The sequence below is a fragment of the Chinchilla lanigera genome, unplaced genomic scaffold (assembly GCF_000276665.1).
Source record: "Chinchilla lanigera isolate Chin_1 unplaced genomic scaffold, ChiLan1.0 scaffold00074, whole genome shotgun sequence".
NCBI classification, from domain to species: domain Eukaryota; kingdom Metazoa; phylum Chordata; class Mammalia; order Rodentia; family Chinchillidae; genus Chinchilla; species Chinchilla lanigera.
In genome coordinates, this window is record NW_004955475.1 from 12,018,652 (window position 1) to 12,033,733 (window position 15,082).

At 40.1% G+C, this 15,082-nt stretch overlaps 1 protein-coding gene across 5 annotated transcripts in view; it reads right to left on the reverse strand.

Moving 5' to 3' along the window:
• Positions 1–1,626: 1,626 nt before the first annotated feature.
• The window catches only part of Phka1 (phosphorylase kinase, alpha 1 (muscle)), a 152,150-nt gene continuing 138,694 nt past the window's right edge, over positions 1,627–15,082 (reverse strand). For all 5 annotated transcript variants that reach the window (XM_005401695.2, XM_013502821.1, XM_005401692.2 and 2 more), the window contains 3 exons: positions 8,542–8,595; positions 3,880–4,080; positions 1,627–2,151 (listed from right to left, as the gene is read on the reverse strand). In XM_005401695.2, coding sequence (XP_005401752.1) covers positions 1,978–2,151; positions 3,880–4,080; positions 8,542–8,595 — 429 coding nt within the window. In that variant the 3' untranslated portion in view covers positions 1,627–1,977. The remainder of the gene's footprint in view (positions 2,152–3,879; positions 4,081–8,541; positions 8,596–15,082) is intronic.

Sequence of the window (15,082 nt, forward strand, 5' to 3'; positions counted from 1 at the left end):
GTCTAATATGTCTTTTTAGTATCACACATTTAAAATGAGGAAAATACCAGTACGGTTTTCTGAAATGTTGCTTTAAAAGTTAAATATGACTAGCAGGGGGTCACAGTGAAAAGTTTGTAAACCTAGAGAAATGCAGCTATCAGTGTCAGTTCACACAAATGAGTACAGGAAGGAATGGCTTTTGCATGTGCCACTTAGATGTCCATTCTATGATGGGATTATACTTCTAGCCAGTGGAAAGACAGTTCTAGAACAGGATGTATTTTACCATTAAACGTGAGCAGGAAATCATGCAATCAAAAGGCTACTTACGGTGTGTTTCCATTTCCTTGAAGAGAGGTTCTGAAAAGGCAGACTGTCCTCTCTTTGTCTTCATCATGTGTTCTCTATCACCCTATCGTGTTCATGTATTCGGTGTACTCATGAAACTGTCCCTGGTTCAGTAAGAAGTGTTTAGTCTCCCATCCCTGTGATTCCCCTTCCTGTTTTTGGAGAAAACCCTTGAAAATCTGAGGAAAGGATGGGGTTGAAGTAGAAAATTATCTGAGGGAAACAGGGAAATTAACGGAGTCTTTACCCATAAATCAGTGGAAGAAAAACTAGGGAAAACCTTTGCCAAGCAAAGCTACCTTTAAGTGGGACCACAGAAGAGGACTGATGGTATTCTTCCACTATGCTTCGTGTGTCAGCCTATGGCCATGGACACCTCTCTCTCATGTGCCACATTCACAATATGTAATCTGTCAAATGTAGACACAGATAGATATACAGACCAAAGACTCCTTACATACTACTTAATTACTTAGACACACAGACACACATACGTGTTTATAATAGATATATGCTCGCAGATACTATGATATATAAGGGTGTGGATACAGAATTAGGAAGTGAAAAGATAAGTGAAACAGTTTAATAATAGATATGGGAGGGGAGGGAGTTGAGAGGGAGATGGTTGGACATGGTGTAAAGTGAATAAGTGACTGACACAGAGACCAGGAGAAGAACGTGCAGTGACAGACTGGACAGCCAAATTTCTCTTTGCTGCAGATAGAGGCTTCAGTTATTCTCTGCGTTGTATCTGGACCCCCTCTTCTGAGGCAAGGGTTTGGGGACCAGGCTGTCTGCAGGGAATCAATCACATCTGATGCCCTCTCCGTTCCCTATGTCTAAGACACTGCCCAGCCATCTTCTCTCCTTTCCCTTTCTCTCAGAATTGGGTTTTAGGCTCCATTTCTCTGGGTTACTTTACATGTTCTACTGCAAATACATCTCTGTGTAGTAGCAATCTTCATAGAATGTGATTTTAAGTATTAATACAGAAATCTTTAAATATACATGTTTGCATTTTTTATATTTTACCCAGATGAGAACTGGCATTATGTGTACAGATACAGAGAAGGTAACAGTAGAGACAGTTACTCTATGCAGACACTCATCAGTGTGAAGGGACCAGCGAGTGAAAAAAGGCAACCATGGTCTGGTACTCTCTTCTCCTAAGAAAAGGCACTTAGATATTTCCAATTTACAGCAACATAAAACCCAACAATTTAAAGTCTACTCATTTGAAAATAACATCCCAAAGCATCCACCACTTGTATGCACAATAAAGCCACATAAGAAAAATAAAACTTTAGGAATAAGTTATTATTAATATCTGCTCTTCAAACAGGAGTTAGAACCCTAAGTTGGCAGCAGATCTACAGAATAAGAATACATGCAAACTTTTATCAACCGTGAAAGAATTAGATACAGTAATTGGAAGGCCTGGTTGAGCATACGCACAGTGGAGGGGCGTCTCCAGGTAAGGAGTCACTTGTAAGGCAGTTAGTTTATCAGTGAAGTTTTCTCTTCTTGGGGGGGGGTGGGACAGGGAAGGACGGGGGGTGATCGGCCTTTAACGTTTCAGTTCCATGCACAATCAACTGAGACAGGGACCAGCTGTCGGAAGGCTCCAGCAGCCAGGACCCAAAGCCCTCACTGCATGGCACAGATGCTGTGGGGGAGGAACTCCTGCACGTAGGTGGCAGCTGCCTTGGAGAGGTAGGTCATGGTGCCAAACCTGCCACTGGGTGCACTGTCATACAGAAGAGTACAGATGCCAGATGCAGGATCCTTTGCCAACATGGTATCATCTGCGCCGAGAGTTTTCTGTTTGGTTTTTAAGGATGGGAAAATACAGGGGAAAGGAAACAATTACTAATCCCACTAAGTAAAATCCTAGTTAGTACTACCAGAGCCTCTTTCCCATCACCAGTTAGTTGGCTTCTAGGCTGTTTAGCCAAGAAAAGGTCCGGCTTATGTGCAAAATGAGTGAATGTGAGTTTCTATACATGCATTTTCCACTAAATCCCCAAATTATGTAAATTATTTAAAACACTGTTTGGAATTTGTCCCCTTACAATGAATTTTGAAAGCTAAATATATAGTGAAAGTTAATTAAATGAGTCATACCTGTTAAGAGCAGAAGCAGCAGATACAAATCACTCTAGTGGGACTTTGGTCTGACACCTTCTAGTACTATCCTGATTTCAGTTTGCATTCGTTTATATTTTATTTGATTAAGTAAATTTAATGAGCTTTCCATTAAATTTAGATAGGGCTGGAGTCTATGTTTGAAGGGGATCACGTTTTCTGATACATGGACCGTTAGCAATCCAGAATATTTAAAATTAGGACTGTCCTAGAAAATCTTAGATACTTTTTTTCTTTGCATCCTCTCACAGTGGCTAAGAGAATGAAATATCAGTTATATATTTTAGAGATTTTTTTTCCTATTGACAACAAGGCATGCCCTTCACCTTATATACTCTAACTCTTAATCTAGACAAGACTTTCAGTAAATAGTTTGCATTTTTAAATGTAGTCACAGTGGCACAGCACCTGACTGGCAAGCACAAGGTCCTGAGTCTGATTCCCAGTACCAAAAGTGAAAAAAAAATGTAGTCAATTTTCTGGGAGTTATATTAAAAAAATAAGAAAAATGTAGAAATAAAAGTTTCACTTTAACATTTTTCTATCGGTAAGTAGCAAAAGCAAAGTAAAAGAAAAACCACATTTTCTATTTTCCTTAACAGTCCAGAAAGGATATGCTACACAATAATGTCTTATTAAATCTGTAGAGCTACACAAAGCATTGTGACCAGGAATTTAAAATATATTGTTGATGCTATGCTTCAGGACTTTTTAGGAGTATATAATACCTCCTGAATTTTAGACAACTTTACCATCTAACACTAAGCACAAACACACGGGGTGGGGAGGATAAAAGGAGGTTGGATTTGATCAGTGCACCATGTACGCATGTGTTGAAATGCCACACTGAGCTTCATTGATATGTGCAACCAGTATATGTTAATCAAAAGTAAAATAAAATGGCTAGGGGTGTAGCTCAGCAGTAGAACACTTGCCTACCATGCGGAAGGACCCAGTTTGATCCCCAGCACCATAAATAGATAAAAAATAAATTTACTAATTTTTAGGGAATAAAAACATAGTGAAAGACAGAGGTCATCCAGTCATCTACTGTTTTTTTTTTTTTTTCAGACAAAGCTTTGAGCCAGTACAAAGGGGGCCCAAAGAAGAGCTACAAAGAATAAAGTTCAAGAAAGCAACCTCAGATTCATATGGAGCTTGGGATGCAGCTTTGTGTCAAACACTCTCTTTGAGAAAAGCACAGGTCTGCCGGGCGTGGTGGCGCACGCCTGTAATCCCAGCACTCAGGAGGCTGAGGCAGGAGGATGGTTGTAAGTTCAAGAGCAGCCTGCGCTACAAAGTGAGCTCAAAGCCAGCCTGAACTGAATAGCGAGACCCTGTCTCAAAAAGACCAAAAAAAAAAAAAAAAAAAAAAAAAAGAGAGAAAAGCACAGGTCTACCTACCTGTTCTTGAAGGAACAAGTCATTAGCTATGTGCACTATTTTTTCCACAGCAATGATGCTTCCGATGCTGTGAATTTCAATATCTGCCAACATGGTGAGGACAAGAATGGCTTCAACCAGAAGCTGGCGGTATTCTGGCTGAGGTACACGATTCAGGACAGACTCCACATGCACAGAGAATTTAATCTCTCCTGGAGTCATCTGTAACAGAGAAAAAGGAAATCAGTTCCTAGAGCCCATCATCCCTGAGGCATCAATCACCTTCTCTGGAAGTCACCACAATGCTGTATGCATGAACATGGCTGCATCCGCTTTAACGTAATAGATTGAATAAATGGGTTCAATCTTTTTGAAGGCAATCTGGCAATGCATAACAAGAGTCATAAAAGTATCAATACCCTCTAACTCATAATCCTGTGTTTGGGAGTTCATCATAAGAAAATAATACAAAAGAGGAAGAAAGCTCTATGTGTAAGAGTATTTATAACAGCATCAGTCACAAGTGTAAAACTAGAAGTAACCCAAACATAGGAATGCTTTTATAGATAATGGTTTTATAGATATCATAGAACAGAAATATCATGAGTTTTTATGGATCTATTTAGAAATAAATCTGATGACTAATGATAAAGAAAAATGTAAATAGAACTTAAAATTGTATATACATAATTATTAGAATTATGTAAAACATCTATATGCTGATAGAATAAAATAGCATTAGAAAGTATAAAGTTATCAGGCACAGTGGCACACACCTGTAATCCTAGAACTCAGGAGGCTGAGGTAGGAGGATCACGAGTTCAAGCCCACCCTGGGCAACTTAGCAAGTTCTACACCAGCCTGGGCTACATAGTGAGTCCTTGACTTTAAAAAGAAGTATAAGGGCCTGGGGTATAGCTTAGGGGCATGGCATCTGCCTGGCAAGCACAAGGTCCCGAGTTCAATTCCCAGTACCAAACAAACAAACAAACAAACAAAAAAGAAGTATAAAGTTATTTAAGGTGAAAGATTGAGGAATACTATTTTGTTAAATTGCATTGAGCATATACTTTCAGGAGACAATAGAGATTGGAAATCCAAAGACCTAGGTTCATTCATGTTCAATATTGTACTTAAAACATTAGCTAGAGCCATCGGGTTAGAGAAAGAAAGAAAAGGGATATGCATAGGACAGGAAGAAGTCAAATTATTTGCAGGTGACATGATCCTTTACATAGAATATCCAAAAAAATTCTACCAAAAGACTGCTAGAATTAATAGCCAAATTAGGAGATAAGAATAGAATTGTGATGTGTTGTGTACATGTACCAAGTCCATATGAGGAACATGATCATTATGTACTACAAATGTACAAAAATACATATAGGAGAAGGGGTCCCAGAGATGGAGTGAGGGAGAAGGAGGGTGGGTAGGAGATTAAAAAAAAAGAGTTAAGATCTGTCATGTATATGGACAAACTGTCCATGAGGAATGTAATCCTTATGTACTATAAACATATACCAAGTTTTAAAACTTCAATAGTGTAGCAGTATACAAAATCAGCACACAAAAGAACAATAGAATTCCTGTACATCAATAATGAACTCACTGAGAGGGAAATTAGGAAAATAATACTATTCACAATAGCAGCAAGAAAAAATAAGTACTTAGGAATTAGCCTAAACAAGGAAGTGAAAGAACTCTGCAGTGAAAACTACAGTACTGTGAAAAAAGAGATTGAAAAGGACATCAGAAAAAATGCCAGGCATGGTGGTGCATCCCTGTAATCTCAGCACTTGGGAGGCTGAGTTCAAGACCAGCCTGGACTACATAGTGAGACCCTACAAAGAACAAGGAGGAGTGGGAGGGGAGAGGAAGAGGAGCGGGCAGAATGAGGGGTTAGGAGGAGGAGGGGGAGGATATCCTGTGTTCCTGGATAGGTAGAACCAATATGGTCAAAATGGCCATACTTCCCAAATTGATATATAGGTTTAATGCAATCCCAATCAAAATTCCAACAGCATTCTTTACAGACCTAGAGAAACCAATCCTAAATTTCATATGGAACTAGAAGAGAACTAGAATAGCTAAAGAAATCCTGGGCAACAAGAGGATGACAGAGGCATCACAATCCCAGACTTCAAGTTATGCTACAAAGCTACCATCATAAAAACAGCATGCTATTGGTACAAAACCAAACATGTGGATCAGTGGAACAGAACAGAGGATGCAGAAATAATCCCAGGCACATTCAGCTACCTGATCTTCCAGAAAGAGAACAAAAAACATACGCTATAGGAAAGGTAGCCTCTTCAACAAATAGTGCTGGGAAAGCTTGGCATCCACATGCAGAAGACTAAAGATAGACTAATATCTTTCACCAGGTACCAAATTAAAATCAAACTGGATAAAAGATATAAATGTTAAAATAGAAACACAATCTGCTGGAATAGAAAATAGGTAAAACTCTTGAAAGCATATGTATAGGCAAGGATTTTCTGAACAGAACCCCTGTTGCACAAGGAATAACATCAAGAATCAACAAATGGGATCATATCAAATTAAAAAGCTTCTGTACAGCAAATACCAAATACTCGCAAAGAATATAAACATTATATGTCATATACATGAACTTAAAAATATAATAGCAATAATAATGAAAAAGGGAAATGGGGATCTAGAGACAGAAGGAGAGAGGTGGCGGGGAGGGGAAGAGGAATAAAAAAGAATCAAAATGTGTTACGTATATGTATCTACTCCCTAAGATGAATGTGAATTCCATATACTGCAGACATGTATTAATAAAGAACCAATAAATGGGATTATGTCAAATTAAAAAGCTTCTGCACAATAATGTAGCAACCAGCAGAGTGAAGAAACAACCTACAGATGGAAAAAATTTACTATTCCTGAGACAGAAGATTAATATCTAGAATATACAAAGAACCAAAATTTAGCCCCCCCCCGCAAATACAAGACTCAATAAAAAAACAGTCAACTGAAATTAATAGACACTTCTCAGAAAAAAATACAAATGGCCAATGCATGAAAAAATGTTCAATGTCTCTGGTCATTGGAAAAATGCAAATTAAAACAACACTGAGATTCCATCTTACTCCAGAAAGATGTCATCAAGGCTGTTATCAAGGCATCAAAAAATAACAAATGCTGAAGAGAACCCTATACCTTGTTGGTGGGAATGAAAACTAGTGCAACCATTACGGGAATCAGTATGGAGATTGCTCAAAAAACTAAAACACGAAATTCCGTTCAACCCAGTTATCCCCCTTCTAGGTACCTTTCCAAAAGGGTTAAAGACATCATATTACAACAATACATGCATACTCATGTTTATAGCAGCATAATCACAATAGCTAAGTCTTGGAAGAGGCCTATATGCCCATCAACAGACGAATGGATAAAGAAAGTGGTACTTCTGCACAATGGAGTACAACTCTGTCATAAAGAATAAACGAGTCATTTGTAGGAAAATGGATGCACCTTGAGACCATAATGTTAACTGAAATAAATCAGACATCAGAGTATCACATGGTTTCTCTTAAATGAGAACTCTAATATATAAATAAAATAAAAGCAAAATAAAAGATAGATGATAAGAAATAGGGAGACAGATCTTTTGCACATGGGAAGGGGACCGAGAGATGGAGGGACGGGAAGGGATAGGAGAGAAAGGGACGAAAAAGAATTCAGATGTGCTGTGTACATGTGCCAACTCCCCACGGGGAATGTAATCATTATGTACTGCAAACAGGGACTAATAAAGGAATAAAATTTAGAAAAAAAACACCTGGGATTTAGTTCCTGTCTTTGTCAGTTACAAGTTATATGACCTTGGAAAACTAATCTCTAAGAATGTTTCCTTATCTGTAAGTTGGAAATAAGAACTCCCTTTTTACATACATATTTGTGTTGAAGATCAAACTAATAATGTGAAAATTATTTGAAAACTCTTAGGTAGTATTTAGGGATGTATTAGTACTAATTCTATTAACATGTTAATATTAATTAAGAAAAATAAATAGGAAACACGGTGTTCTTTAGTATAGGAAAGGCCTGTCAAGGGAAGAGTAAAGTACTGGTTCCCTACCTGCTATCTGCAGCAACTCCAGTGTTTGAGAATTTTTGTTTTTACTGTCCAATCTTAGTACTTAGTTTGTTAATGCTAACTCCTTTATTGGTTCTGTATAAAAGCTAGTTCTTTATCATTTCCTTGTGATTTGGACAAAAACAAACATAAAGTGTGAAAGTGGGAATTAGAAGGGTAGGGGGACATGAGAAATCACTCACTCTTAGATTTCTATTCCTTCTGCTCTAATTCTCACTTAACCTCACATAGCCCACCTTAATCAACCATTAAAGGAGCTATTCTCATTTACAGTAATTAATATAACATGTAGTTATTTTCTAATATTCTCAATTATTTTTTGGTACCGGGAATTGAGCTCAGGACCTTGTGCTTGCCACGCAGATGCTTGTGCCGCTGAGCTATATCCCCAGCCCAGTATTCTCAATTTTTAAAAATGACATTTATTCCTTTCTTCAAATGCATTTCATATTGACATGGTTTATAAGAGCGTAGGTCTTTTACTTTGAAGAGTGATCATAGAACTACTTCCGCCAGGCAAGCTGCCTGTCATATAAATGTAAAAGACAGAATCTTACCTCTTTAGTTGTTGAAGCAGGAAGAACAAAACCTTCCACAGAGAGTCCATGACACTGCAAAGCAAGAAAAACCATATTGTCACCAGGTATGAGCTGATAATTCAGAGGCTACAAGCAGACATTTGTATTTTGAATTGTGTTTCATAGGTTATTCTCTGAGTCATCACAGGCCAGAAAGAAGCCCGCACCTTAGGTGCCCTTGCCATGGTGCTGTGATTCCTACGTGCTAATGCGCAACACTGGGCAACAGAAGCCCTACGGTTCATCCTATGTATAGGAGAGTGAGGTGTGTAGGGAACATCTCCCTTCTTGGGTAGACTAACACCAAATATTCAGAGACCACCTGGAAGGACATCACACTAGGTCCCAGAGCCATCACAAATAGACCTTTAGAAGAAAGTTTTGGTTGTAGGAAAAAACTCAGATATACATTTACTGGACACATACCGTTACTACATGTTCTAGTTAAACATTCCATTTCTCCATCAATATTTTTACCCCGCCCTACTTTTTTCCCTACTACTTGCCATGATTTAATGTTATATTTTACTTATTATGTTTATTATATATTGTGTCTCTCTAGGTTCTCTAGTAGAATGTAAGTTCTGTGAGGGCAGAGATTCTTGGCTGTCTTTATTGTGCCTAGAGCACAGTAGGTGCTCATTAAATGGTATGTGAATGATATTTTATCTTCTCCATCAATATGAATTCAATTATTAAAAACAATGGAAATTAATGATTTAATATTTTAGATTATAAATAAGTCAAAACACTCTATATTAAACAGCCACAGATAAAGATTCCAATATAACATGTTTGCTGATTCTACTAGACAGTGCCACTCCATATCACACACACTGAACAACAGTGTTTCTACAAAGACTTTCCGGCCTTCAAACACATGTGAATAATTTTTTTTTCTTTCTTTTTTTTTTTTTTTTTGGTACCAGGAATCAAACTCAGGACCTTATGCTTGCCAGGCAGGCGCTTATGCCACTAAGCTATATCCCTGGCCCCACATGCAAATAATTATTATGTTATATTCATAGTCTGAAGAGAATGTAATGGAAAAACCAGGCATGTGCTTTTCCTCTTACCAAGTCCAGGCTTTAATTTTGGCACAAAATACCTAAGCTTCTTGGTAAGATTTAAGTGTTTCTTCTTCTCTTATTTTTCTTGTTGCTGAGACAAAATACCCAACACTCAGAGTTAAAGGAGTAAATGCTCATTTCAGCTCACAGTTTGCTGAGGTTTCACTCCAAAGTTGGCTGGCTCGAGGAAGAGAGGCATTGCACAGGGGGCATCACAGAAGAGAAATATTCCATGGCATGGCAGGCAGAAGGCAGCAAGCAATGAAGCAGCAAGCAGCAAGCCACAAACAGCAAGTGACAAGCAACGACAGCATCACTCTTTCTGTCCCTTATACTTTATAAGTTAACTGATTGCGTCAACTTCAGTAAGAAACGCCCAACTAAACTGACTCAGTGTAGTTCTGGGTGTGGCAGACCCACCCCAGGGAGGATTGTTGCCAGAATGCTATAAAAGGAAAATGAAGAAGGAAGGCTGCTGCTTCTGTTTCTTTGGAGGAGCTCCACCTTTACTGTGGAGTCGTCTTCAGCCTTCTGGCACAGACTCCTCAGCCTTCCATCGCAGACCCTTCACCCTCCTGACACAGACTCGCATAGGACTCTACAGTGAGCTCCAGGCCTTCAACTGGATCCTCTGCATCTCCAACATGCAGACAGCCCTTTTGCACTTTTCCACACCTGACTCTGTGGGTGGCCACTGTAAGCCAATCTTGTGAATTCTTATATATTTTTATATCTTGCATTAAATTTGTTTCTCTAGTAAAAACTGACTGATACAGATATTGTTACTGGGAGTGCCTCAGATCTCTCCATATGAGCAAAGCATATAAAAATATTTGTATTCCATGTAAACACTCACCATCCAGAGCATTGATTGAAAGAAAGGTGGATTGACAGAAAGGTGGAATGGTCTTTTGAAGACACAGTTACAGTGCCAGCTAAGTGGCAATAGCTTGCCGAGTTGGGGGAAGGTTCTTTAAAGGCTATATACACTTTGAATCAGCATCCACTCTGTGGTACTGTGTCTCCCATAGCCAGGATTCATGGATCCAGGAATCAAGTGGTGGTACAATTCACGATTAGCCTTAGTGACCCACGAGCAAAATTTTTGCTTCTTGTTCCCAAAACTTTATGCTCTGCTGACTTAAAAGTCTTGGTTCCGGGTGGGGGAATGCTTGTACCAGGAAGCATAACAGTAATACCATTGAACTGGAAGCTAAGATTTCTTCCTGCTCATTCTGGTCTCCTCATGGCTCTGAGGAAACAAGCTAAAATGGGAGTCATAGTGTTGGCAGGGGTGATTGATCCACATTATCAAGGGGAAATTAGACTATTATTCTACAACAGAGGAAAAAAAGAATATACATGGAGTATAGGAGATCCCTTAAGATACCTCCTAGTATTACCATGCCCTGTTATTAAAGTCAATGGGAAACTACAACAACCCAATCCAGGCAGAATGACAAATGGCCCAGAATCTTCAGGAACAAAGGTGTGAGTAACCTCACTAGGGAAAGAACCAAGACCTGCTGAGGTGCTTGCTGAAGGCCAAGGGGATACAGAATGGGTAGCAGAAGAAGGTCATTCTAAATACCACCTATGATCCTACAATCAGCTATAGAAATGAGGACTGTAATAGTTCTTTCTTAATATGCTTCCAATGTAATATAATGTTGATGGACTTAGTGTTGCTTCTTAAGTATTGTTAAACCTATGTTTGAGTTATGAAATGTTAGGAGTAAAGCTTCACCCATTATCCAAAGAGAATTTGCTTTCTATTCTGGGGAGGGAATTACTACATTTTCCTTTGTTTGCAGGTTAGTTATAACATATTAGGAGTAAGTATGAGCTTGTCTTTGTATCTGGAAACTATGGTTTGAAGGAATGTGTCTGGTTATCAAGTTGACAATGGGTGGATTGTGATAGTTGATTGTGTCAGTTTAAGTAAGAAATGCCCAACTAAGTTGACTCAGCATAGCTCTGGGTGTGAAAGACCCACCCTAGGGAGGATTGTTGCCAAAATGCCATAAAAGGGAAATGAAGAAAGAAGGCTGCTGCTTCTGCTTTTTGGAGGAGCTCCACCTTTACTTTGGAGTCGTCTTCAGCCTTCTGGCACAGACTCCTCAGCCTCCAGCGGCACAGACTCCTCAGCCTCCAGCACAGACCCTTAGGCCTCCTGATACAGACGTGCATGGGACACTACAGTGAGCTGTCCTGTCCTTTTAACTGGATCTTTTGGATATCCAGCATGTAGATAGTCCTTTTTTCCCTAGTGTGGGAAGCTGAAAGAGTAAATAAGATCCAAAATGTACAATAGATATTCCACATCTGACTCTGTGAGCAGCCATTGTAAACCAATCTTATAAATTCTTATATATTTTTACATCTTGCATTGCATCTGTTTCTTTAGTAAGCACTGGCTGATACATATTCTATCCAGGCTACCCGCCCCAAGGGCTCACACTAGATGTGGGACACCCTTAATCCTAGAATCACACCATGGATCAATAGCAAATCACATCCTTAATCCCAGCACTACACTCTAGATCCAGCCACCTCTGAGAAGCTCCACCAAGACTGTATGAAGCTTTGGGGGGACATCTAAATACAAGCCACAATATTCCATCCCAGGTCCCCCAAAGACTCCTGCACATTCCTTTATGCAAAAGGCATTTTGTCTATCTTTAAGTGTTGCCAGAGTCCTAACGGTTTCTGTAAAGTCCACATCCAAAGTCTCCTCTGAGATTTAAGGCAAATTCTTAGCTGTGAGCCCCTTTACAAAGGAAATGAAACTTAAACACTTCCAATACACAATGGCACAAGATAAACATTTCCATTGCAAATAGGGGGATAGAAAGGAATGGGATCAAAGCAAGTCCAAAATCCAGCAGGATGAACGTTAAATCCTGTAGTTCCATGTCCAGCATCTGAGTCAATCTGTGGTAAGATATGAACTCCAAAGGGCTTGGGGGGCTCTGCCCCTATGGCGCTGCCAGTGGTTGTAGCTCCCATGGTTTCTCTTTTGGGCCAGGTCTGGTCACTCCTTGCAGCTTCCCTTAGATGATCCATGTTCCTGGTTTCTCTAACCTTCTGGGGGCCTCCACTGCATCTTCAGCTTCACACACTGCCCTCTCAGGAGTGTACTGCCTGGCCTCCCAGGCCTTCTTCTGAAATCTGGGGAGCCCTTCTGACCCTACAACTCTTGCATTCTGCATGCATGTAAAACCAGTGGTATATGGATGATGCCAAGTTCTACTGCCAGATGGAGCAGTAGCCAGGCTTCCTTCTCTCTTGGCTGTAGGGGTTCAGTGCCTGGGTTGCTGAGAACTCTGAATCCAATCCCAAGAAACAACTTCTCTAAGCTGCTGCGATTCTGGGACATGGTACTCTGGGGGCTCTCTTCTCGAGCCAATTTTTTCACCTTTGCAACTCTGAGGCTGCAAAGTTTAGAGTCTGTTGTTTCTTGTGATATCCTCATGCCATCTTTTTCATGGTCTTGTTCCTTTTCAACAATCATGGTCTCCTCTGCTCTATCTCTGCATCCACAGCTTTACTGAGCTTTCTTTGTGACCAAACTCACAGTGTTTTAAATCATTCTGCTGGGCTCTTTGCTCTTGAATCTCAACATAAATCTGGCTAAAAGCTCCCAACAGTAGGAACGCCACCACCTCAACATTTGACTGCCTTGAAATTACTTCTACAAGATTAATTAGTCCACCACCCTTAATCTCAGAGTCAGGCAAAGACTCTGGACAGAAGCAAAATGCAAACTTTTTGCCAAGGTATAACATACATTATCTGGAGTCCAACAGCCAATAGGGTCCTTCCCAGCAGAAACATTCTGAACCTGACTTTTACTGGTAGCATTTCTATTTGCATTCTCCTCCTCTGAGCTCCCACAAGAATCTCACACCAAGTGCAGCTTAAATCATTCCAAAGCTGCTTCTTCAGCCAGCATCTCCAAACCTTTCCAAACTCTTCCCACAATCCAGTTCCAAAGGCTCTTGAACAACACTGTTGTAGTCAGGTTTTGCAAGGGAAAAGATAAAATACAGGACACATAGTTTACAGGATTATTTTATAATATTCACCCAAAGAGTCAAATGAAAAAGAATGTAGGACATTTGTCCACACACTAGAGACCCAAAGAATCCAAATGAGGGCCTGGATCCCACAGTAATGTCCTGCATGAGTTCAACTGAAGACCTAGAGCCCATGGCAATGTCCTCCTTGAGTCCAACTGGAGGCCTAGAGCCCATGATAATGTCTCATGCAAGTCTGTATCAAGGATCTTCACCTGGAAGGCCCCAAGGTCAGTGGTGGAAGCTAGAAAGTCTGTGCCAGAGGGATGAAAGATCTGTGCCAGCAGGCCGAGGGATCTGCCCTGGAGCCAGGCAGCAACACTCAAAGTAAGGATCAGAGCCCCCCGCAAAAAGAATTGCAGCCATCCTCAGCAACAGCAAGGTCCTAAGCTCCTCCAATGATGAGAAGAGCTGAGTTTATATCAGGAAAACCTGCATGACAAGCTTCTCCAGTATGGTCAACAGCACATCATCTTCCCTTCCAGTTCTCTTTTTATGTTGTTGGCAACAATCCTCAAGTGGGCCATACACACCCAGCACCACGCTGATTCAGTTCAGCTGGGTGTTCCAAGTTGACCACCACTTGTCAATCCACCACACATATGCTTAGGTACAGTCACAGCAATGACCCTACTTCTCTGGTACCAAATTCTGTCTTAGTTACCTTTCTCATTGCAGAGACAAAATACCCAACATCCAGAGTTAAAGGAGGAAAGGTTCATTTCAGCTTACAGTTTGTAGAGATTTCAGTCCCAAGTTTGCTGGCTCCAAGGCGGGGGGCATGGCACAGGGGCATCAGAGAAGAAAAATAGTCCATCGCATGGCAGGTGGAAGGCAGCAGTCAGTGAAGTTGCAAGCAGCAAGCCACAAGCAGCAAAAGCAACCTTCTTTCTGTCCCTTATATTCCGTTTAGACTATGTGTCTTGGGGTAGGTAGCACTCACATCCAAGGTGGGGCAGCCTTAATCTGAACATCACACTATGAATCAATCCCAGCATCCCATCCTTAATCCCAGTATCACACACACTAGATCCAGCCATCTCCAAAAAGCTCCACCTATGACCAGATGAGGTTGTCAGAGGACATCTAGACACAAGACATAACACTACTTTTGTACTACTACAGGTTTGTGGTTAGGCACCTTTATTACAAACCTTTTTTGCCTTATATCCGACTTTCTTTCTTTCTTTCTTTCTTTCTTTCTTTCTTTCTTTCTTTCTTTCTCTCTCTAACCCTCCCCCTCTGTCTCCTTCCCTCTCCTTTCTTTTTCTTTCTTTCTCTTCTTCTTCTTCTTCTTCTTCTTCTTCTTCTTCTTCTTCTTCTTCTTCTTCTTTCTTCTTTTCTTCTTCTTCTTCTTCTTCTCCTTCTTTT